The 25,810-nt window shown below is 48.4% G+C and overlaps 1 protein-coding gene across 7 annotated transcripts in view; it reads left to right on the forward strand.

The window, feature by feature from the left end:
* Positions 1–25,810, forward strand: part of EVC (EvC ciliary complex subunit 1) — an 84,847-nt gene that overhangs the window by 20,521 nt on the left and 38,516 nt on the right. For 5 of the 7 annotated variants that reach the window (XM_059067450.2, XM_059067451.2, XM_059067454.2 and 2 more), the window contains exons 6-11: positions 7,037–7,135; positions 9,900–10,037; positions 13,055–13,213; positions 17,393–17,609; positions 19,498–19,646; positions 22,102–22,200. In XM_059067450.2, the coding sequence (XP_058923433.1) occupies positions 7,037–7,135; positions 9,900–10,037; positions 13,055–13,213; positions 17,393–17,609; positions 19,498–19,646; positions 22,102–22,200 (861 nt within the window). The remainder of the gene's footprint in view (positions 1–7,036; positions 7,136–9,899; positions 10,038–13,054; positions 13,214–17,392; positions 17,610–19,497; positions 19,647–22,101; positions 22,201–25,810) is intronic. The other 2 variants (XM_067036399.1, XM_067036398.1) reach the window with 2 other exon arrangements.

Below are 25,810 nucleotides of genomic sequence, written 5' to 3' on the forward strand. Positions count from 1 at the left end.
AGAGCCCGTGAGCCACAACTACTGAAGCCCACATGCCTAGAGCCCATGCTCTGCAACAAGAGAAGCCACCGCAATGAGAAGCCCACTCACCGCAACGAAGAGTAGCCCCTGCTCGCTGCAACTAGAAAAAGCCCGCACGCAGCAATGAAGACCCAACACAGCCAAAAATAAATAAATAAATAAATAAATAATTTTTTTAAAGAAAAGAATGAAAAAGAATAAATTAGGCTGCTTAGACAATCACAAAGGTTTGAGAGACAACCATGAGCTAGGGCAAGGTTGAAAGATAAAGTTCATCTTTTACAAGCCCACTTCTTCAAGACTGGGAGAGGTAGCTGTTTTGCCTAGTACATAGAAACAAACACAGTCAATCAAATTGAGGAAACAGAGCAATATGTTCAAACAAAAGAACAAGGTAAAACATCAGGAAAAAAACCTTAATGAAAAGGAGGTAAGTAATTTACCTGATTAAAGAGTTCAAATAATGGTCATAAAATGCTCATCAAACTTGGGAGAAGAATGGATGAACAGAGTGAGAACTTCAACAAACAGATAGAAAATGTAAGTAGCAAACAGAAGTCACAGAGCCAAAGTATACAATAACTGAACTGAAAAATACACTAGGGGGTTCAACAGTAGACTAGGTGAAGCAGAAGAAAAAATCAGTGATCTAGAAGACAGGGCACCCAAACAGAACAGCAAAAGGAAAACGGAATTTTAAAAAGTGAAGATAGCTTGGGGGACCTATGGGACAATATCACATGAAATAATGTTCGCAATACCAGGGGTCCCAGAAGGAGAAGAGAGAGGGGGGCAGGAAACATATTTAAAGAAATAATGGCTGAAAACTTACCTCACCAGGGAAAGAAAACAGACATCCAGATCCAGAAAGCCCAGAGAGTTCCAAAAAAGATGAACCCAAAAAGATCCACACCAAGATACATTAAGATTTAAAAGTCAAAAGTTAAAGAGAGAATCTTAAAGCAACAAGATTAAAAAACAACTTGTTAACTACAAGGGAACCCCCAAAAGACTATAAGCAGATTTTTCAGCAGAAACTTTGCAGGCCAGAAGGAGTGCCATGATATATTTAAAATGCTGATAGGAAAAAACTTCCAATCAAGAATACTCTACCCAGCAAGGTTATTGTTTAGAGTTGGAGAGATAAATAGTTTTCCAGACAAGCCAAAGCTAAAGGAGATTATCACCACTAAACCATCCTTACAAGAATTGTTAAAGGGACTTCTTTAACCTGAGAAGAAAGAGCATTAATTAGTAACAAGAAAGCATACAAAAGTAAAAATCTTACTAGTAAAGGTAATTAATTAATCACTTATAAAGTTGGTATGAAGATTGAAAGACAAAAGTAGTAAAAATATAACTACAATAATCACAGGAACACAAAATAAAAAGATGTAAAATGTGACATCAAGAAACATAATATGTGTGTGCCAGGAGCAGAGGGTGGGTGGGAAATGCAGAGTTTTAGATTGCACTCAAACTTAATTTGCTATGAACTTAAAATATACTGTTAAATGTATAAATATTATATGAGCATCATGGTACCCACAAAGCAAAAACCTATATTAGATACACAAAATATAGTAAGAAAAGAATCTAAGCAAAACACTAAAGAAAGTCATAAACCACAAGGGAAGAGAGCAAGAGTAAAAGAAAGGAACAGAAAGTAACAACAAAACAGCCAGAAAACAATTAACAAAATGGCAATAAGTACATACCTATCAATAATTACTTTAAATGTAAAAGTGCTATATTCTTTAATCAAAAGACATAGAGTGACTGAATGGATTAAAAAAAAAAGACCCAGCTATATACTGCCTACAAGAGACTCATTAAAGATATATGTACACAAGTACACACATGGACTGAAGGTGAAGGCATGGAAAAAGAAGTTCCATGCAAACGGAAAGCAAAAGGAAGCTGGTACAGCTATACTTACATGAGAAAAAAGTAGACTTTAAAATAAAGATTGTAATTAAAGAAAAAGAGGGGGATTATATAATGATAAAGGGGTCAGTGAAACAAGAGGATATAACATTTGTAAATATTTATGCATCCAGTATAGGGGCAACTAAACATCTAAAGCAAATATTAACAGATCAAAGGGAGACATTGACAACAATACAACTATAGCAGGGGAGCTTTAATATCCCATTTACATCAATGCATAGATCATCCAGACAGAACGTCAGTGAGGAAGCATCAACCTTACAGAACACAGTAAACCACATAGTCTTAATATATATAGACAGAATATTTCATCCAAAAGCAGCAGAATACACATTCTTCTCAAGTGCACGTGGAACATTCTCTAGAATAGATGATATGTTAAGTCACAGAACAAGTCCCAATAAATTTAAGATCAAAATCACATCAAGCATCTTTTCCAACAACACTGGTATGAAACTAGACATCAGTTACAGGCATACCTTGGAGATATTGTGGGTTCAGTTCCAGATGACTGCAATAAAGCAAATATCACAATAAAGTGAGTCACATGAATTTTTGGTTTCCCAGTGCATATGAAAGTTATGTTTATACTGTAGTCTATTAAGTGTGCAATGGCATTATGTCTATGAGAACAATGTACATACCATAATTTAAAAATACTTTGTTGTTTAAAAATGCTAACCATTATCTGAGCCTACAGCAAACTGTAATCCTTTTGCTGGTGAAGGGTTTGAAATATTGCAAGAATTACCAAAATGTTACACAGAAACACAAAGTGAGAAAATGCTGTTGGAAAAATGATGCCAATAGACTTGCTCAACACATGGTTGCTACAGACCTTCAATTTGTGAAAAATGAAATATCTGGGGGCTTCCCTGGTGGCACACTGGTTGAGAATCCGCCTGCTGATGCAGGGGACACGGGTTCATGCCCTGGTCCGCGAAGAGCGGCTGGGCCTATGAGTCATGGCCGCTAAGCCTGAGCCTCTGGAGCCTGTGCTCCGCAATGGGAGAGGCCACAATAGTGAGAGGCCTGCTTACCACACACACACACACAAAAAGAAATATCTGCAAAGTGCAATAAAGCACAGTTCAATAAAACGAAGGATACCTGTACAGGAAGAAAACTGGAAAAATCACAAATATGTGAATATTAAACAATGTGCTGCTGAACAGCCAATGGGTCAATGAAGAAATCAAAGGAGAAATCACAAAATGCCTCGAGACAAATAAAAGTGGAAATATAATTTACCAAAATCTATGGGATGCAGCAAAAGCAGTTTCTAGAGGGAAGTTCATAGCCATACTGGCCTACCTCAAAAAAACCAAGAAAAATCTCAGAAAAACAATCCAATTTTACACGTAAAGGAACTGGAAAAATAAGAAAAAACCAAGCCCAAAGTTAGTAGAAGAAAGGAAAACAAAGATCATAGCAGAAATAAATGAAATAGACTAAAAAAAGCATAGAAAAGGTCAATGAAACAATGGGTGGTTCTTTGAAAAGCTAAATAGAACTGACAAACTTTTAACTAGCTTCACCAAGAAAAGAAGAGAATGGGCTCAAATAAATAAAATCTGAAATGAAAGAGCAGTTACAACTGCTACCACAGAAATACAGAGGATCATAAGAGACTACTATGAACAATTATGTGCCAACAATTGGACAACCAAGAAGAAATGGATAAATTCCTAGAAACATGGACTCTTCCAAGATGGAATCATGAAAAGAGAAAATCTGAATAAACTGATTACTAGTAAGAGGACTGAATCAGTATGCAAAAACTTCCCAACAGACAAAAGTACAGGACCAGATGGCTTCACTGGTAAATTCTACCAAATGCTTAAAGAAGATTTAATACCTATCCTTCTCAAACTCTTACAAAAAATTGAAGAGTAGGGAATGCTTCCAAACTCATTTCACTAGGCCAGCATTTTCCTGATACCAAAACCAGACAAGGATGCCAGAAAAAAAAAGAAGAAAATTACAGGCGAATATCTCAGATAAACATAGATGCAAAAATCCTCAACAAAATATTAGCAAACCAAATTCAGCAACATAGTAAAAGAATCATATACCATAATTAAGTGGGATTTATTCCAGGAATGCAAGAATGGTCAACATGCACAAGTCAATCAACATGATATACCACATTAACAAAATGAAGGATAGAAATCATATCATCTCAAAACAGAAAAAGCATTTAACAAAATTCAGCATGCATTTATGATAAAAACTCAACAAAGTAGGTACAGAGAGAATGTTCCTCAACATAATAAAGTCCATATATGACAAACCTTCAACTAACATCATACTCAACAGTGAAAAGCTGAAAGCTTTTCCTCTAAGATCAGGAACAATACAAGGATGCCCACTCTCGCCACTTTTATTCAACATAATATTGGAATTACTGTCCAGAACAATTAGGCAAGGAAAAGAAATAAAAGGCATCCAAAATGGAAAGGAAGAAGTAAAGCTGCCAGTATTCTCAGAAGACATGATTTTATACGTAGAAAAGACTGGACAAAAAACTGTTAGAACTGATAAATTCAGTAAAGTTACAGGGTACAATGTACAAAAATCTGTTGTGTTTCTATACACTAAAAACAAACTATCAAAGAGAAATTGGGAAAACAATCCCATTTACAATTCAATCAAAAAGAATAAAAGACCTAGGAATAAATTTAGCCGAGGAGGTGAAAAACTTGTACACTGAAAGCTTGACATTGATGAAAGAAATCAAAGAAGCCACAAATAAATGGAAAGATATTCCATGCTAATGGGTTGAAAGAATTAGTATTGTTAAAATATCTGTACTACCCAAAGTAATCTACAGATTCAATGCAATCCCTATCAAAATCTGAATGGCATGTTTCAAATAGAACAAACAATCCTAAAATTTGTATGAACCCACAAGACCCCAAATAGCCAAAGCAGTCTTGAGAAAGAACAAAGCTGGTTATGTCAATTATTCTTCAAAAGAAAAAAGTGCCTTACTACACAAATATGTCTAACTGACCTTTGACAGAGGTGCAAATGGAGTTCAGTGGAGGAATGATAAGCTTTTCATTAAATCATGCAGTTGGACATCCATAAGCAAAACAAAATGAACCTCAAGCTAAACCTCATACCTCATACAAAAATTAACTCAAAATGGATCATGTACTTAAATGTAAAATATAAAACTATGAATCTTTTAGAAAAAAAAAACAAGGGGAAAATCTTTGGGATCTAAGGAAAGAGTTCTTAGATAACACAAAAAGTGTGGCCCATAAAAGGGGAAACAAATTGAAACTCATCAAAATAAAAAACTTCTGCTCTACAAAAAAATCCTGTTAAGAGGATGAAGACTGAGGCAATATTTTGCAAGCCACATTCTAAGAAAGGACTAGTACCTAGAATATATGAGGAACTCTCAAACCTCAATCCTAGAGCCTGTCATACAGAGTGAAGTTAAGTCAGAAAGAGAAAAACAAATACTCTATGCTAACACATATATATGGAATCTAAAAGAAAAAAAAAACGGTTCTGAGGAACCTAGGGGCAGGACAGGAATAAAGATGCAGACGTAGAGAATGGACTTGAAGACACGGGGAGGGGGAAGGGTAAGCTGGGACGAAATGAGAGAGTGGCACGGACATATATATACTACCAAATGTAAAATAGATAGCTAGTGGGAAGCAGCCGCATAGCACAGGGAGATCAGCTCAGTGGTTTGTGACCACCTAGAGGGGTGGGACAGGGAGGGTGAGAGGGAGACTCAAGAGGGAGGAGATATGGGGATATATGTATATGTGTAGCTGATTCAGTTTTTTATAAAGCAGAAACTAACACACCATTGTAAAGCAATTATACTCCAATAAATATGTTAAAAAAATAATAATAAAAAAGACAAAGAAATAAGTAAACAATCCGATTAGAAAATTGGCAAAAGACATGAACAGATTACTTCACCAAAAAGAATATACAGCTGGCAAGGAAACACACACAAAAGCACATGAAAAGATGTTCAACATCATTAAGCCATTAGGGAAATGCAGATTAAAACCACATGAGATATGACTACACACCTATCAGAATGACAAAAATAAAAATAACAACGCCGCCAAATGCTTGTGGGGTTGTAATGAAACTGGATCACTCATACATTGCTGGTGGGAATATAAAATGCCACTCTGGAAAACAGGTGATTTCTCATAAAACGAAATATACAATTACCAGAAGACCCAGCAGTTGCAGTCTTGGACATTCATCTCAGAAACACATATGTTCAGTCAAAAACATGTATGTGAATGTCCATAGCAGCTTTATTTGTAATAGCCCCAAACTGGAAATACTCAGATGTCCAGCAATAGGTGAATGATTAAACAAATTGTGGACACAGCACCCTTGGACTTGCCAGGGTGTCCCTGCCTATGGAGGACCCTTCTTGGTTTAGAGGACATGTCCATCCATTGAGACAGGGGGCTGGAGTGGATGACTTTACACATCCCATTTCCATACAACCATCCCTCTGATTCTTTCCACAAAGAAGCAACCCCCCTTGGCCTCATCTGTTTTCTTGACTCACGGAAATGGGGACGGGGGCCTTCCCACAGAGTGGGCTCCTCATAAATATGTGCAGAAGAAATGAAGCATTTTTCTTTAGAAGCTTCATGAAAATGCAGTCCATTACAGGCCATCGTCATGACTTTTTTTTTTTTTTTTTTTTTTTTTTTTTTGTGGTACGCGGGCCTCTCACTGTTGTGGCCTCTCCCGTTGCGGAGCACAGGCTCTGGACGCGCAGGCTCAGCGGCCATGGCTCACGGGCCCAGCCGCTCCGCGGCATGTGGGATCTTCCCGGACCGGGGCACGAACCCGTGACCCCTGTATCGGCTGGCGGATTCTCAACCACTGCGCCACCAGGGAAGCCCCCATCGTCATGACTTTTAATCTGAGGTCTTTTCCTAGAGCAAAAAGTGTGTGGGCAGTTGGGGGAGACAGAAAGAAGGAGGCAGGAGAAGAAGGAGGGAAGGGAAATACCATTGTTGAAACCTTTCTCTTTGTTATGTTTCCTTTTTGGCAATAGATGTTTATTCAGATTTTAAAAATGTGCCTCCTTGACCTTCTTCCTAAAAAGAAGACTGATGATGAATTATACCAGAAGATTCTCTCAAAACAAGAAAATGTAAGTCTTCAACCTATATTTCAAAATAACTTAAAAATAGTTTATTGTGATATATAAAACATAATATTATAGTAAAGTATTTTTTATGTATAAAAATAGTTTATTACAATATATACTTTTCAACACAATATGGTATATAAAAGTATAGCTATAAACATAAAACTAACAATGTGTATTATTAAAATGTGGAAAAATATTAGAAGTAGAAAAAAAGAGAATGTTGGTCATACCCACTACTCAAAGAGAACCGCTATTGATTCTATTTTCTGGACAAATATGGGGTATTTTAAAATATATAATTTGCTTATTGGTTATAACTCTTCCTACTGCTTTGCATTCTTCTCGTTTCAGTCTTTTATACAAGCTTTATATTGTTTTATATGCAGCAAAATGAGACAGGGCTTGGAGTCAGGGTGGTGGAGATTGATAGCCTGGTCCTGTCTTTCACAAACTCTCAGAATCCTAGGGTGTTCCTTCGTGCAATGGGATTATAATTCCCATCCTGCGGGATTACAGAAAGAAGAAAAATGTTTGAAGCACCTAGCAAAGTAACAACCAGACCCTGATTATGTGATTGCTGCCATCATTCCCATTCCCACGAACACCACCACAATCATCTTCATCATCATCATCAATATCATTGCCATTATTATTGTTTTATTACCAACACAATCACCACCACCACTATCATTATCATCATCACCATTGCCACCACCGTCTTTATTATTGTCATCGCTGTCATAATCATTCTTCTTATGACGATCACCACTGTTATCATTATCTTCATCATCATTCTCACCATCTTCATCACCACCACCATCACCATCCTCCTCCTCATCACCACCACCACTACCAACATTTCATCATCGCCACCATCACTGTTGCCGTCATTCTTACTCCTCCCATTGCCACCATCATCCTCATCTGCACCGTTATTCTCATCTTCGTTACCGTGACCGTCACCACCTCCACCATCGTCCTCATCACCCTCACTTCTGCCATCACGACTTTCATCTTCATGATCATGTCATTGTCATAATCCTCATTCCTTCCATCACCACCATTATCTTCATCATAGTCATCATTATCATCCTTATCACTGCAACCATGAGATTCGGGGGATTGGGAGGAGGGGCTGTTTCTTCCTCACTCTTCCGGATTCCAAGGGGGAGGATTCATCACTACCTCCCAGGGAGAAGGCAGTGCATCTTCATTTTTGTTAACGTCATTGTCATCATCCTCAGTACCACCACTACTGTGATCCTCATCGTCAGGCAATGCACAGAGTGCTTTACACACATTATTTAATCTTCACAACAGCCCTGTGAGTGACCATCATTCTTTTTGTTTATAGCTGAGGAAGTCGAGGCTCGATGAGTTTAAATGACTCTGCAATGACAAAAAGAATGATAATGGTGGTGATACTTGTAATTGCACTAGTAATGAATGTCATATGGAAAGAGTAAGAGCTTTGGTATCTGCAGGCCTGGGATCAAATCCCACCTCTACCACTTCCAGAGCATCTTAATTATGTCAGTGGCTACTGTTCAGTGGATGTAGTCTGGCCAAGGGCTTTAAATGCATACTTTCCTATAATATTGACAACAGCCTCAAAACGTCTAGATGAAGATGAGAAGTGCCCAGAAATGGCAGCTGCTTTGGAGAGAAGCAGCATAGTGCATGCAGTTAGAAGAGTGGGGCTCTGGAGTCAGTGAGCCTAAGGGGCCTAGCCTAGCACACCACTTCCTACTGGGAGACTTTGGATGAAATATCTCAACTTCCCAAAAATAAGATTCCTCATCTGGAAAAGAACCCTCATTTCTCTTTTGTAGAGATGCTGTGAGAATTAGAAGTCAAATATGGCTTCTGCTTAGATAATCAATAGCAGTTTTCCTAATGAATTTGGACCCACACCACTGTTGATTACATGTCAATGAACATAGGTCTAGAGAAAACAGAACAGAACAGAAAACAAACACTCCAGGTTGGGGTTTGAAGGACTCCATACATAGGGTTCCCCTTTTCCTTCTAAGTTCTGAGTTAATTAAGAGAAAGCATTAGGGAGACAGAGAAATGTCAGCTTTATCACTGCAAGGGGCCAGCTTGGAAGACATAGCTCAGGTGCACAGCGATCATGGCTTGCTTCCTAACACTGAATCCCAGGATTAGCTAAATTGCTTACCTAAATTGCTTACTGGCAAAGCTGGGCCACCTCAGGCCTCCCCACACAGAAGAGGGACCTTTGCTGCCCAGCTCACTCTGGGCTGAGGCCACACCAGAGCAGTGGCCTCCCCTGAATGGTCCATCCCAAAGAGGAAGAGGTTGGGCAAGCTAGGGGCTGTGCTCACTTCCTGCTTTTGAACTGCCAGTCAAATACATATCACTTCCTCCCTGGTGTGTACTAAGTAATCCTTCCCCATGGAAACCGGAGGAGTTGGGAGGAGACATTCCATCCCACACCCCAGATGTCATGACATGTTCCCGGACTTCATAAAGATAGGAAGATACTATTTCATTGTTTTTAAAATATGGCCTATTTTGGGGGGGATGAGAGAAAGACTATAGAAGAAAATATGTAATCCATTATTCACGAGGCTCTGTGATGATTTTTATCATCAGTCTTTCAGTAGGACAATACCCAAAGCATTTAATTATGGTTAAGAAATATTTTATGATAATAGGGTGAAAATAAAAGCATTTCTTCTCTAGAATTTAAGATACATTAGGTTTTTTCTGTATTTGCCTTTTTCTTTTTTTTCTCCAGGATTTGGAGGAATTAGAAAAGAGACTTCAGGTCAGACTGTCAAACACGGAGATGTTGGGTGCTGGTGACTCTGAATACATCACCCTGGCAGATGTAGAAAAGAAAGAGAGAGAATATTCTGAGCAGCTAATAGCTAATGTATGTGATGGATTTTCTTTCCCTTATAAAAAGCGTGGTTTGTGGGACAGTTCATTTGGCGAGATTAAAGAGATGGTACCTAGAAGCATGTTTAATACTAGAATTCCCTGTTGTGTTCTGCCCTGGAGCCAGGGATCCAGTTTCTGAAGTTAGTGATAGAGCAGGTATAATTAAGGGGCCCAGATTCACTGAGGGAGTCTTTTTTTCCCTCTTAATGAATTCTCCTCGTTTAAATTTTACATTGATCTTTTTATCATTCAAAGCAAAGATCACTCTAACCCTATGTGTCATTACCGCCCTGTGGCTTAGAGCAGATGCCAGCTGCTAACTTCTCAAACTCCAGGCATCACTCTTCAAAGCATGTTTTAAATTCTAGAGAGGATGGCTTCCCTCAAACTCTCTTTTTTGCTTTGAGGTTCTACTACCTGCTATTTCATATATTACGAATTAAACAAATAGTTTCTTGGCACCCAGGTGTTGTGTTGGACTCTGGGAATTCAGAATGAACTTAGACCTGGCCCTGCCAGGGAGATGCTCAGGCCTGTCTGGTTGGCGGGACTGACAGGTGAACGGATGAGGACTTGATGGGTTACAAGTGCCGTGATAGATAGAAGTATGGGAAGATTGAGGTACGGTGGGGGAGGACGATTCATTTTACCCCAGGGTTCGTAGAAGAAAGGGTCATCGAGAAGCTTCTGGGGAGAAGTGTGGATGGATGCTGTCCAGTGGGTGGACAGAGAAGGGAGCCAGGGCCAGGAAGCAGGATAAAGCCAGAGGTCTTCCCTGAGGGTTTTCATCTCATGCCAAGGAGATGGGAGTCACTGAAGCAGCAGAGGGTGGCTTGGCCCTGTTTTAGAAGGACTACCCAGGCTGCTGTGTGTGTGTGTGGGGGGGGGTTGTTAGCAGCTTTGGGGCTAATCCAGTAGGAATTTCATGAATGCAGTTGCAGTAGGGATGGAGAGGTAAGAAAAAGTGGGAGAGCTGATAGGGTGATGGTGGTGGTGGCAAGAGGAGGGTATAGAGGATCAGGTCTACGGAAATAAGGATCCCAGAATGAGAACAAGTTGGGAGGGAAGATGGTGAGTGTGGCTTGACATCCTGAGTTGGAGATGCCTGGGGATGGAGAGTCTCCACTAAGCTCAGGTAGGATCACATGGAGAGCGAGGATATTCTGGGGATGAGATGACTAAGGGAGGGTACTCAGCTCAGATTCTGGTGGTGCATGGACTCCCCGAAGCAGTGGAATATCTTGTCCGTGTCTGCACATTTCAGGCAGAGGATTGATCGTTCTCATAAGATTCTCTAGAGTATTGGTGTCCTTCACTAACAGAGATGCTTCTGGTCCAGGGGTGTGTGTAGAAGGGGTAAAGAAAGGAGCCTCATGCCAAATCTTGGATCTTGCCGGCATTGAAGGAGCAGGAGTCAAGGAGAATCAAGACACGAAGCAAGAGTATGGGCCTTGAAGAGCCACGAGAAAGTCATGTCATGGATGCCAAGGGAATCATGAGTTTTTCAGAAGAACGGAATGGGACTCCTCGTGCTCTGCGATGGGAAGAGAAGAGGCGAAGCTGCTTGGATGTAGAACTCTGTTGTTTCCGGATGTGCAGGAATTCACGGATGATAGTCCACATTCTCTGATAGCAGTTGGAAAGGAAGTCATCTGATGGGGCGAGAGGGGGCAAGAGCAGGCTGTGAACGTGAGGGAGGAGGTGGCCAGGGCAGATAAAGGGTTTGCTGAGCTGCCACGAGGCCCTTGAGACAGGACACCAAACTTCCCAAGAGGTGCCAGTTCGTGCAGGTGTGGGTTTTCTGCTGGCCGGATTAACTCAGAGTTTCAGGTCGCCATCTCTCTCCACCTTTAGCCTTAGCAAGAAGATCAGCACGGGCTTCTGGAGCCACTAAGCCCTGACCCCTCCCATACCCTGCCCAGTAAGCAACATCCGTCTCAGCATCTGAGAGGTGGAGCCAAGATGGAGAAAATCACAGCTGTGGGAGTTGAAAGGAGCTGAATCAAATATGCCTTTGCTTCTTGTTGCCTCTGTGACCCTTGACGAGTGACCTAACTTTCTGAGCCCGTTCTTTGTCCCTCCGATACATATTTTATCTAGAAATAAAATGTGTGAAGCACGGAGCCTGGCTTATAACCTGCATGCCGTAAAGAAAGTCGCTATGACTGTGGGCATCGTTGTTCTTAGAGTCTGGAAGGCTGCAGTGACAAAAACTTAGCAGCCAACATTCTAAACCACTTGGCGATTCCCCAACTCTGTTCCTGGCAAGATGGTGGAGAACGGAAAAAGATTTGAAGGCAAAATGTTTTTATGGTCATCGTCATCTCTGTCATATTGTTCTTTTATACTTTTTTTTTTGTGTGTGTGTGTGTGTGACGCGGGCCTCTCACTGCTGTGGCCTCTCCCGTTGCGGAGCACAGGCTCCGGACGCGCAGGCTCAGCGGCCATGGCTCACGGGCCCAGCCGCTCCGCGGCACGTGGGATCTTCCCGGACCGGGGCACGAACCCGTGTCCCCTGCATCGGTAGGCGGACTCTCAGCCACTGCGCTACCAGGGAAGCCCGAGTTCTTTTATACTTTTAGGACAATAATCAATATTTAAATGGCCATTCATGCTTTTATTTCCAGGATGCGTTTAATCCCCTTTAAAGATCTGGAAGCTTCCAGGAGCGCATTGTCGAATTTCATGCACCCGCCCCACTCCCTACCCCACTGCCGGGCAGTCTTTCAGCTGTTTGAGCTGGGGGATCTCGTGGTGCTTGCCTTCCTTATCAGCAGCCCGTTGGTGTTTGCTGAAAAGCCACCTCGAAACTGGCTGGCACCTACAAAGAGGAACCTCTGGAGAATGTGCTTGTTGCCAAGATAACTTTCTCCAACTTGTAGAATTGTTTATAATCTCAGTTTGTGATAAGGGGTGAATAGTAATGCCCAAGCCTGAGCCGGACAGCTTTAAAGCTTTCTTAAACAAGTTTTCTTCCCCCACCTCTCGCATCTCATTCTCATTTCACAGATGGAAGCTTTCTGGAAACAGATGGAAAACATCCAGCACTTTCTGGTGGACCAATTTAAGTGTTCCAGCTCCAAAGCCCGACAGCTCATGATGACTCTGACAGAAAGAATGATTGCAGCTGAAGGGCTATTGCGTGATTCTCAGGATTTGCAGGCTCTGGTAACGCTGGAGGGGGCAGGGAGGGAACGTGATATTCAAACCAGAGACGTGGAATCCGGAAGCGTGGAGCGCCGTAGGGGTCATTAAGTTCAACATCTGCAGATTGTAGAAGGGGATATAGAGGCCAGAGAAAAGCAGTGTATCCATCCGTCCCTCCATCTGTCCATCGGTCATTTATCTGTCCGTCCATCCATCTAACCATTCCTTTAGTGGAGAGACTGGCCCGCTCCACGTCACTACAGCATAGGGCACTGGTTCTCAGTCCTGGCTGCACGTTGAAATGATCTGAAGAGGTTTAAATAGTACTGATGCTTGGGTCCAAGATGGGTCCCCGCCCCAGAGATTCTTAGTCTGGATTTTTTAAGGTTCCAGGTGACCACAGTGAGTAGTCATAGTTGATGCCCACTGGTGTGGATGGAGCTTCGGTTAGCTCTCCTGGATGGCCCCACGTATCACCTAGGGTGCTTAAAATAATGCCCATGTCCCGGGCCTCTTGCACAGAGATCCAGTCTGATTGGTCTGAAGTGGAGGACCTGGCATTGCTGTTTTTAAAACTCCCCAAACAATTCTGATGTATAGCTGGGAATGCAAACCACTGGCGCAGAGGAGTCCACAAATCCAAATCCGACCTTTGAATCTAAGCTTAGCTACTTGAAGCTGTGTGATCTCGAAGAGGTTACTTAACCCCTGTGAGCTTCAATTACTGTACTTAAAAAAGGGGGTCCCAGGAGTTGCTGCAGGCAGGGCCCAGAGAAATGCTTGGTCACTGTCGGGTTTTGTTGTGGAGGTTTCGGTCTAGCCCTGCTGTGTGCAAAGTCCAGGGCACTGCCCACCCATTTCCCCTTCCTCTGACCTTGAGAACTGAGGAATTACATTTCAGACCTGTGCACCTGCCCAGGGCACTCCTGACTCAGAAACCTGCAGCAGCCGCCCTGCCCTCTGCTCCTCAGACCTGAGGAGAAGGCACTGCTGAATGGAGCGGTCCCTGCTGCTTCTGCACAAACTGCTCTGCTTCTCAAAGTGCGGTGCGCAGACTCGTAGCATCAGCGTCACCTGAGAGCTGGTTAGAAATGCAGAATCTCGTCCCCCCTCCCAGATCAGGATCTGCATTTTTAACAAACTCCCAGGTGCACACAGCTGTTTGAGAACTTTCTTTGCTTTTGCTTGTCACGTACATGTATAATTTCCTTTCCCTCCTCGGCACTGCTGAGAGATAGACACACAGATATTTCATTCCCGAAGAGCAGAGGAGCCAGCTAGGCGACTCACCTCGGACTCCCTCAGCCTGTGCCCCAGGCTTCCTGGTTTGCCGTCCAAGGCCCTTTGAATTGGATTTTGCTTTGATAAGGCTGCCGATATGAATGCTTATCAAAAGAGAAAGATCTTTTTCCTTTTTTCTTTGTATTTAACTATTATTCCATCAGCAGGATATTGATGCAGAAAAAATAAACCTAGCCTTAGCTGACTCTGGCCCGAGTGTTAGCCAGTCACTTCCAAATAGGAAGAAGGGAAAGAATTTTCTCCAGGTTATCTGTAGGCCTTTCCTTCTGTCAGCATTTCATGAGCACCTGCTGTGTGCCACACCCTGTTACAGGAACAGTGTTGCAGACTGGAGCTAGAAACGTGAGCTCATCCCCCAGTTGCCTTTTGTTAGCTGTATGACATTGAACAGGTTACTCAACCTCTCTGTGACTCAGTTTCACCAGCTGTAAAATGGGAATCTGAATAGCATCAGCTCTGAGAGTGTTAGAAACAGGACAACATGTAAGACCTTTAGAACAGAGCCTGGCCCAGGGGAAATGCTCAGTATGTGATAGCGATTAGACTCTGGCAGGCCAAGTGTCAGCAAACAAAATAGACATAAACAAGTCATCGTAATGATGTGTGGAAAGAGCTACGATCTATGTTTGTACAGAGAGGGACGGGTTGGCTCTGCCTGGATGTCAGCGTATGTTGTTGATAAACTCCAGAAGAATTCAGATTCTCAGGCTGGAGACGTCTGAGCACTCTGACCTGGGCAGTCGGAATGGGTTGCACGGAGTTGCTGAATATCAGAACTGGAAGAGCCCTGGAAAGGGGCCCAGAGGTCATCAGAATCAGCTTCCAGGGAAGCTCGAGAGAAAGGGGATATGGCAGGAGGGATGTGGGGACCTGCTGTACATAATTAGGACGACAGCTTGCATTCACGAGCATGTACTATCTTCTGGCTGCTATTTTAAGTGCTTTACCTATTTTAACTTATTTAATGCTCGCATCCACTCTGTAAGTCAGGCATAGGTGAGGACACTGTGCCCAAGGTCATGCAGGTCTGGAGCCAGGTTTGAGCCCGGGCACGTCTGAGGACTGGCTACAGCTCTCAGAGCCAGCAGTGGCCCCCTCGCCCCCCATGCAAGTCCCTTTACTTCTCCCACCTTCCATCGGACGCGCCTCTCCTCATGCTCGCCTCTCGACTCTACTCCTGTCTTTCCTCGAATATAAATCCAGAGGCTGAGCTGTCACTCTCCAGCCGGGTGGCCTGACCGCGATGCCTTAGAGGTGGCTGCTCTGGGCACTGGGCGCTGTCCCCGACGCCCTGAGCCTCGCTGGATCCCTTGCCGTCCACACCTAAACCGAGCGCTTATCCTCTTGCGCCCTCTAGCGGTCATGGGCCCGCTGCCGGCCGTCGGGCTTATACAGCTGGCGGAGAGGAAGGTTCAGAGCCGCTGTCCCTGGGCTGTTTGGGTGGCGTTCCAGAATAAACCTCAGTGCTCTTGCCCATAACTGGGGGATCATTGTCCTTGCCCTGTTCACACGTTGCTCAAACACAGACCAATGCAGTTCAGCTAACAGTGAGGCTCAGGGCTGGTTACTGAGTGTTGCAGGTATGGCCTCTGTCTCAAGGGCTCTCAGGCCAGACTGGGACTGTCCCTATGCTTAGGCAGAGGCACAGGAGCAGCAGAGACGGGAGGAGGGGGCCGTGGAGGTGGAGGGGGTCAGGGAAGGTGCCACACAGCGCGTTAGGACGAGCAGGACCTGGCCAGGCAGGGGAGTGAGAGGAGGCCAGGAGGGTGTGCCAGGTGGAGGCCCGTGTGTACAGGGCAGCCAGGAGCCAGGAGGTGTGTGGGACGAGGCTGGAGACTCAGCCAGGCTTGGTCCTGAAGGGCCTCGTGCACCGTTCCCAGGAGTTTAGACTTGGTTTGAAGGCAGTGACTGCAGGGTTTGGGCCCCGGGATGGCAGAGCCACGTTTGCACCTCAGAAAGGCCCCCTGCCTGCCGTGAGGGACGGGGCGGGGCGGAGCGGGCAGGTGGGAGGCTGACAGAGCAGGGACGGCCCTGGGCAGTAGCCCAGGGCGGAAGTGACCGGGGCCTGAGCTGGCCGTGGCTCCGGGCCAGCGGGAAGGAGACGGAGCGGAGGGGTGTGAAGGAGGCCAGGGTGCCGGCGTGGTGGGGAAGAAGGGCGGAGGTGAGCTCAGGCCACCGTGCCGGGGGTCCTGGGAGCCCACCCCTAGGTGGGAAAGGTGTCCTTCCGAGGCGCAGGGCGTGCAGCTTTAACACGATGCACGTGCTCTCATTCTACAAGGTTCCTGGAGCGGCTGCTCTCTGAGACGGGAGGACAGGAGATGCAGACCTGCCCCTGCCTCTGGTGGACATTTCCTCCATGGCGGAGGCGTCCTGTCCGAGAGCCGTGTCCTAAGGGAAGGACAGCGTGGTAGGGCAGGCAGGCCTGTTCTAAAGTCTGACGGCTGGGGTCTCCCTCCAGGTCAGGCTTACCCGGCAAATCTCTTTAATCCCCAGAACTCAGGTTCCCCCGACCTTTATTGTTTCTCGTAATGTTTCTCCTCCAGGGCTGTGGAGGCCCGAGGCCCCGTCGACTGGGGAGGGTGACAGTGGGAAAGGGGGACTTCCCTCTTTGGTCGTGTGCATTTATTAAATTCCTCCCCAGAAGCGTGGCCCACGCACCGAGTACCAAGCGCTCTCCTTGTGTTAGGCGGCGTCAGCCTCACCACGTCCCCGTGTGGGACCATTCTGTCCCCGTCTGAGGTGCAGACACAAGAAGCTCGTGAGAGCAGTTTGGTCTGTGCTCCGCTCAGAGGGAGGTGGGGCCCCAGGACCAAGCCCGTGACTGTTTACAGGCCCTCATGGCCAAGTACTGACCCCCAGGGCGTTCCAGCCCGTTGTCGCCTGTGTTGCTCTCCTTAGGACACCCTGGAGAGGACAATGGGGCGGGCACACGTGGCCAAAACAATTGAGTTCCTGAAGCTGCAGATCCAGGAGGAGACCAGATGCCGCCTGGCCGCCATCTCCCACAGCCTGGAGCTGCTGACCGTCGAGGGGAAGCTGTCGGGACGGCAGAAAGAGGAGCTGCTGACCCAGCAGCACAAGGCTTTCTGGGAGGAGGCGGAGCGCTTCGGCAGGGGTGAGCGAGTGGGCCAGGCCCGGGCGTCGGCTGCGCCGTGTGTGCTGCAGGCTGTGTGGGCCAGGGCTGGTGGCGGCACTTGCAGGCGTCGGGAGCAGCCCCCGTGAGACTGTAGCACAGGCTGCCGGCCCAGGTCACCTCCTAGGTTCCGGGGTTGCCTGCTCCACGTCGTCGTCAGTGATTCAGGCTGCCGGAGAGGCGCCCGGAACATGCAGAGGGCAAAGGAGGCGGGAACGCCCGGAAGCCCTGCATGTGTCAGGGGGCCCGGCTCAGCTGCAGGTGGGGGAGCGTGGACAGGGGTCAGTCACGTGGGACAGGAGAGGGCACCCAGCGTGGCTGTTTCCCACACGTGCTACTGCACCCAGGCCCGACCCTGGGAGATGGGCAGATCAGGGCTCAAGACATCAAGGGCATCTGGGACTTAGTCCAGGTCACACCGCTTGGGAGACCCCCCCCCCCCAAGAAGAAACCCAGGCGTTTCACCTGCAGGAGGTGACCACGTGGAAAACTTTCTGTCGGCTGGAACTTCGGACCATGTAGAATCTGAATGCACCTGGCCTTGGGGGTCACCACACACAGTGGTCTGGGCTTTGTCAGTGGGAAGCGAGTGTCTGGGATGGGATGGTGAAGCAGCCCCCTAGGTGGGGCTCTGTTGAACTTGGACAACATGGGGAAGACAAGGAGACGGGGGTGGAGGGAGGACCCTAGGCAGAGGAAGGACAACGGTCTCTCCTGGCCACCTGGCCACACTCTTTTCTTTGGTGCTAGAGGCTAAACAGATTCTCAGGTCAAACCTAAGGAAGTGTGCCTGCATTAGGCCAAGTGCAGAAGGAGGTATGACGTGTGTGTGTGGCGGTGGGGATGGTGTGAGATGCTGAAATCAGCGCTTCCAAGGACTGCAGACCCCTCGTCGCCAGGCCCCCGCTTGCTTCAGCAGCTTCTTTGCTCAGCACCTCCCCCAAAACCCCAGTGAACAGAATCTGGCCAACCTCTTCCTTGGCTCTACTCACAGGAGCCTGCTCTGGGGTCCCACACTGCCCGTGCCCCCTCTTCCTCCTCCCCTGCCCACCGCCCCGGCCCTCGTGCAGCATAATTTCTTCCCCTTCTGCATTCCTCGTCTTCCTTGAGAGCTGGGCTGGGTCCTGCTCACTGGTAGACCCCAGTTCCTGGCCCTGTGCTTGTCACACTGCTGGGGCTGAATGACGCAGGTGGGCTGAAGGGTGGTTTTAGGCCCCGCCCCTCTCTCCCCAAGTTCACCTTCCCCTGCCGCGGGGGCCCTTGCCCTTGGGTTCACCCTCCTTCTCTTCTGCTGATCTAATAACTCACCCTGGCAGGTTTTTTTTTTTTTTTTACGGTACGCGGGCCTCTCACTGTTGTGGCCTCTCCCGTTGCGGAGCGCAGGCTCCGGACGCGCAGGCTCAGCGGCCATGGCTCACGGGCCCAGCCGCTCCGCGGCATGTGGGATCTTCCCGGACCGGGGCACGAATCCGTGTCCCCTGCATCGGCAGGCGGACTCTCAACCACTGCGCCGCCAGGGAAGCCCAACCCTGGCAGTTTTTGAATCTCGACTCCAGGCCGACATGTCACTATCTTCCTGAAGACTCAGGCTCTCTGTACCCTGTGTCACGTGTCCCTCCCTCTGTACTTTTCTCCGGGAAAATACCCCCTTTGTTTACTTCTTGGTCAGGTTGGCCGCCGCTGCCCTGCACAGCAGTTACATGAAACCTTTTTCGTTGCTCTGAGCCCTGGGCCCCAGGGGGAGGGCCCTGAATGATAAAACCAGAATAAAAAGGGGACTTGCCCCAGAGTTGCTGACCCTCCACGTGCTGGCAGAAGCAGCCAGTGGAGGTTTCGCGGGGGGAGCAACCTTGTTTTATTGCAATTTCAGAGTTTGTCCAGCGAGGCAGAGACCTGGTCAAGGCCTCACTGGTTCACCAGGCGGAGGGGATGGCAAGGCTGACGCTGGCCCAACAAAAGGAACAGAGGAGCTTCCTGGCCACGGCGCCGCAGACCGCCGACCCCGAGGAGTTCCTCCAGGTGACCTGCTCCTGACTCGCTCCCACGTCCGCGAGCACAGCCGTCCCAGGGAGCCACGCGGGTTGATCAGGGTGGCAGGAGGGGGCTCGGCCCCCCGCTACTGCGCTTGGCAAGCCAGGGGCTTTGGCATCTGCCAGACAGGAGGTCTCTCCTCACCTCCCACCTGTCAGCCCAGTGACCTTAGCCCGCTCCCTTGGGCTCCGCATCCGTAGCTTCCTCGTCTGTAAGCCAGTGGCTCGAGCAGCCCTCACTGGGACGATGGAAAGACGGTGGGAGGGGCCGTGGAGAGGGCTTCACGCAGATGGCGCAGGGCAAGGGCCCAACCCGCGATGCAGACCAGCGTGCCATGTCCCCGGGGGGGACAGACACGTCCTGGATGCAAGGCAGGCTGTCACACAGGGATGCCCGCCCCCCCCTCGCTGGGTCAGGTGGCAAGTCAGGGGAGGACCCTGCATGTGGGGCTGAGCAGGCAGGACCAGGGAGGTGGCCAAGCCAGCCAACGCTCGTGGTCTTGACTGGGAAAAAGACAAGGAGACCGGCTGGAGGGCAGGAAGCAAGGAGTCACCCTGCTTGAGGGATAGCAAGTGAGCTGGCGCCAGCACAGGCTGGAAGGACCAGGGCTTGCACTTCGCAGAGAGAGAGCAGGTCTCTGCCTCAGTGTTTCGCTGTTGGTGGAGGTGGGGCGGGGGTCGGCAGGGCTGCTTGTCAGTGGCCCTCCCCCAGGGTTGTTAAGCGTTTGGGTGCTGAGGCAGCAGGACCTGGGTTTGCATGCTGACTCTGCCGCTGTGTCTGAGTGGCCTTGCTAACCCTTTGGCTTCCTCATCTGTGCAATGGGAATAAGAGTACCCACCTGGCTGGGTTGTTAAGACTCAGCCAGACCAGGAAGGGGCAGCCATGGCCTGGCTGTCTCTCTGGGTCTCTTCTGCTCTTTGCTAGCATTTGCTTGTCTCAGCTCTGCCGAGGGGATGGCAGGACTGTAGCTGGGTCCAGGCTCAGCCCAGAGCCCAGACACATGCCCTCCTTGGGGGCCAGCACGGTGGCAGCAGCCGTGCCCCAGTGAGAGAAGCCAGCGTCCAGAAGAGAGGAGAGGTCTTCACGTCCCTGGTTCCTTGGTCCAGTGCTCTTCCCTACCCACAGAGCCTCCTCCCGGGGCCCACGCCTGGGGTTTCTGGGGTTTGTCATACCGTGGGGTGGGGGGCTGTTTCTGTCTTTAAGAAGATCCATTTGAAATGAGAGTGAAAAGATACGATGATACAGCAATTTGTTACTCAGAGATTTCTAGGCCCTTCTCTCTGACGTCACATGTCTCAGTGCAAGTCCTGAGTGTGGAGACAGTGACAGCGTCAGCTCTGCAACCCAGGACTTCAGCACAGCCAGGACCTGGTGCTCAGGAAACATGGGACTAAGGAGGGAAGGGTTGAGCGCATGCATGCATGAAGGAATGAGGGAATGACTGAATGAACAAACGAATCAATGAATGATGGATGGAAGAACAAAGGAACACATAATTGAATGAACAAAGAAATGAATGAAGAACCAACAAATGAAAGAAGAGTCAAACAAATGAATGAAGGAAAGAATGAATGAACACGTGAATGAACGGATGGGTGGATGGATGATGGATACAAAAGAACAAAGAACTGAATGAATGCACAGACAACAAAAAAGTGATTGAATGAACAAGGAACTGATGAACGAGCACAGACTTTGCACCGCGTGCAGCCCCTCCCTCTCAGCTCCCCTCCCACTCTGCCCCCACCAAGGCCTGAGGGTTCTAACTGCCTTCTAACTCTGTTGCTGTTGCTCCTTGAGCTGGGATTGTGTTGGCTCCCCGTCTTCCTTCCAGGGACCCCTCCTTGTCCTTCAAGACTCAGCTTCCTCATTTCCCCCATGGGGCCTCTTCCCCTACAGCTGCCCCCTAAGAGGAGTCCACCCTCTGCGGTTTTGCCTTGCGGTGCCTTCTGACTGTGTCTGGAGCATCTGGTGCACACCTCCCTGTCCCTCTGCTGGGCTCCTTGAGGTCCATGTGCTCAGAGCAGAGTCTGGCTGGCCACTGACCACACTGACCTCCAGTGGCCCTGCTAGACCTCGGGCTCTGCTGGGTGGGCCTCCCAGGGCCTGGATGGTGGTCCCCGGCAACTGAAACAAGAAAATGATGTCTGGGTGGCTTGTGGCCAGGAGGGAAGGGTGACGGGGGTGCTGGTCGCACCTTCTCCTGCTGGGTACACAGATAGAATCACAGTCTGTGGTTTTCCTGGAGGTCGGATTCACTGGTCCCGGCTTCAGCTACAACTCACAAGCCATCAAAGTCACATACATCCCTGTGCCTCAATTTCCTTCTGTATAAATTGCGGTGAACGTCCTTCCAACCTGAGAGGCGGGGTCAGTTGAGGAGGTTTTTCTGGGAAAAATATCAGCATTTTCCTACCAGATTCAGCTCCTGTTTTACTCACAGGTTTTTCACAAGGTCCTGGAGAGGCAAAGGCTGATTCGGAGTGACCTGGAGGAAGAGGAGAATGTCAGAGCCACCAAGGCCGTGGCCGCGCTCTGCCAGGTATGTGGTTTCCAGGTGGGACTGGCAGGAAAACCTCAGGATCCGGGCGTGTGTGAGAACCTCACACCCTCCTGGGCTGGGGACCCCGAGACCCTCTTTGGTGGAAACCAGGGAGGGAGGTTGGTCCAGGTCACATCTGAGGCCCCTTCCATTTCTGAGGTGCTCGGGACCCTCACCTCCAAATGTCCCTAGAGACAAAGGTCTTTGGAAGTCAGCTCACCCAGGATGAAAATAGGCCAGCGTTTGTGGGCGTCATGAGTGTAGAGCGGCGATGAGGAAGGAGGGTTGGGCTTGAAACGGAGGCCTAATTTCCACTGCTGGTGCCACCTCTTTCTCCCTGGGCAACCTCGTGCAGCTCTGGAATGACAGCTGGCTTTGAGAGAACAGGAGAGAGCCCCTGAGCCCTGCAAAGCCAGAGGGGCTCCTGGGATATGACAGTGACCAAGACAGGCAGAGCTCCTGCCCCGGGCAGGCCCCAGAGCTGCTGGGAAGGTGGAATGTGGCCCTGGTCAAGAAGGAAGGTGACAAGTGGGGAGCCGCCGTGGTGGGGAGCTCCCTGGAGAAGTTTCACCTGGACCCAGATTGCCTGTGTCTGCGTCCTGGCTCTCCTCCCTCCTCGCCGTGCGGCCTCCAGAACATTACTTGGCGTCTCTAGTTCTCAGTTTCACCATCTGTGAAATGGGGCCAGTGATGCCCGTCTTCATGGTGGTGGTGTGAACACCGAATGCACGTGCGGCCCTTGGATAGCAGCTTGCACCTGGGACATGCCCAATCCGAATTGGCTGCCCTTACAACATCCGCGCCAACGGGTGCAGAGCGGAGGGTTGAGAGACGTAGGGGTGAAGGTGAGGTCAAGGATGGCCGTCTGCTGGAGGTGATGCCTGAGATGGGCTTTGAATCAGGAGGTGGGCTCCAAGTGGACCAGGAGTCAGGGGGCAGCCCAGACAGGACATGAGGAAGGACAGGGAGTGCAGCCCCTTGTCATGATGGCAACTGTGTGGAGTTCAGTGGTGTCTGTATGAGTTTTCAGAGGCTGCCATATCAAAGTACCCCAGCCTGTGCCTTAAACACAGACATTTATTTTCTCACTGTTCTGGAGGCTAGAAGTCCAAGATCAAGGTATCATCTAGGTTGGGTTCTAGTGAGGCCTCTCTTCCTGGCTTGGAGATGGCTGCCTTCTCACTGTGTCCTCGCATGGCAGAGAGAGAGCTTGGGTGTCTCTTCCTCTTACAAGGACACCAGTCCTATCAGGTTAGGACCTCACCCTGTGACCTTGCTTAAGCTTCATTATCTCCTTAAAGGCCCTGTCTCCAGATGTAGACACATTGGGGGTTAGGCCTTTAGCATATGAAGGGACATATGCTTTAGCATATGGAGGGACATAATTCAGTCCATAATAGTGTACCTCAAATTTCATGTCCACCAGGAACCTCAGAATGTGAACTTATATGGGAATAGGGGGGCTTTGCAGATGTGATTAGTTAAGGAGAGATCGTTCTGGATTAGCGTGGGCCCTAAATCTAATGACTGGTGTCCTTATGAGAAAGTCATTGTGGAGACAGACACACAGGGAGGTGGCCGTGGGAAGACAGGCAGAGACTGGAGTGATGTGGCCACAAGCCAAGGAATACCTGGAGCCTCCAGAAGCCAGAGGGGCAGGAAGGATCCCCCCAGAGCCTCCAGAGGTAGCTGACACCTTGATTTCTGACTTCTGGCCTCTATAGCTGTGAGAGAATAGACTTCTGTAGTTTTGGCTACCCAGGAAACTGATACCGGAGCCAGTCTTGTTCAGAGCCAACCACTGTTGTAAGTGCTTTCTGAGTATTTGATCATTTTATCCTCGTGAGAATCCTGTGGAGCAGAAACTGCATCTTCCTTCCTTCACAGATGAGGAGCCAGGAAGGATTTTCTTGAGGAAAGAGCAGGGTGGGATTCAACTTGTCAAAGTCCCAGGCTGCCAGGCAGGAAAGGGAACAACACCATGCCTCGGGGGAGTCAGGACTCAAATCCCTGTGCTGGGAGTGAGCATACTGAATTCCAGTCCCCTTCTGGCTACTAACATGCTGTGTGACCTTCAATTGGTTACATAATCTCTCTGTGCCGGCCCAGCCATCCTGCTCAAGTCCTACAGCCAACAAGCAGAGAGGTGGGATCTAAAGTAAGTCTCTCTGACCTTAGTGCTGATGTCCTCGCCGTGACCCATGCTGCTGAGCATGGGCTGTGAATACCGCAGTGAGGACAGGCTCTGGACTCAGATGGCCTGGGGTCCAGTCCCAGCCCAGACATTGACCAGCTGTGTGGTCGGAGGCAGGTTATCTAACTTGTACCTCCATTTCCTCTGATGCACAGCAGAGTCTGAGGACCGCTGCCTTGGGGGGATGGGGTGAGAGTCCAATGGACTAAGACTCATGGGCGGATGCCATTGATGATGTGCCCACCTGAGCTCTTGTCCAGCAGGCTGACACTTCCTCCTTTGAGCTGCAATTAGAATCTAAAGCCTTGGTCAACTAAATGCCACTTTCCTCCTCCACAAAGCAAGGATAAAACACGGATCACTGCTACGAGGAGGAAATACATGTGGAAGTGCCGGGCCGCCCTCAGTGGGTGGCAGTAATACATCATTTTCAGTAAAGATTTGATGATGCTGATGTGACCACAGCCTCCTGCCCCAGCAACGTCCTTAGGATATTGTACACTTGGCTTAGCGTGGCTGCTCTGGCTGCCACCCCATGGAAGCTTGGGCCGAGGAAGGAAAGACGCCCTTGTTTCTAGTATCAGGAGAGCCCAGCAGGTGTGAGTGAGGGGTGATGGCTGCTGGAGTCTCTGTCTCAGAAGCAGGCACTTGGAAATGCCCTGCATGAGGAGGGGTCAGGGGCAAGGTGAAGGGGGGCCAACAGTTCTGTGCATCTGTGCAGGCGCTTTTGAAAGAAATGGCCCAAGGCCTGTGCCGGCTTCTCTCCCAGAGTCAGTGCAGAGCTCCTTTCCTATGATTCACGTCGTCCTTGCACATCAGGCCCTCTGGTACCAGGTAACTTTGGTTTATTTTACATCCCTTAATTGTGGAAATCATTGCCTTGGGTATTGGAAACTGCTTTACCTGATATTTCCAAAAGGTGGAGGTTGAAATCCTCTGGTGTGGTAGAAAGAAGCCAATTGGAAGATTGGAATGCTTGGCGAGGACATTCCCGGGTGGGCGCCCAGCATTCCTGGGTGGGCGACCCTGGGCAAGAGCCTTAACCGCTCCAAGCCCATTTCCTTATCTGCGAGATGGAGATGGAGAGCCTGTTGACCATTATGGCAGCGCAGGAGGGCAGGGCTGAGGGCCTCACGTGGCAGGTGCTCAGTTAGCACCATCCCTTCTGCCCCATCACTGAGCGTGTTGAGCAGGAAGCCTTGAGCCCAGGGGTGGTGAGCATGACTCTGGACCCGGGGCCTGGGGGAGAGTGTGGCTTCCTCGCCGACCAGCTGTAAGCTTGTGAGCCTGTTAGTTCATTCATTCAGTGAATATTATCGAGCACTGCTTTGTGCAACCCACAGTCTCAGCACTGGGACCTCAGCAGTGAACCAAATAGATAAAGTACTTTTTTGTGTGTGTGTGTTACACGGGCCT

The sequence above is a fragment of the Kogia breviceps genome, chromosome 6 (genome assembly GCF_026419965.1).
Source record: "Kogia breviceps isolate mKogBre1 chromosome 6, mKogBre1 haplotype 1, whole genome shotgun sequence".
NCBI lineage: Eukaryota > Metazoa > Chordata > Mammalia > Artiodactyla > Physeteridae > Kogia > Kogia breviceps.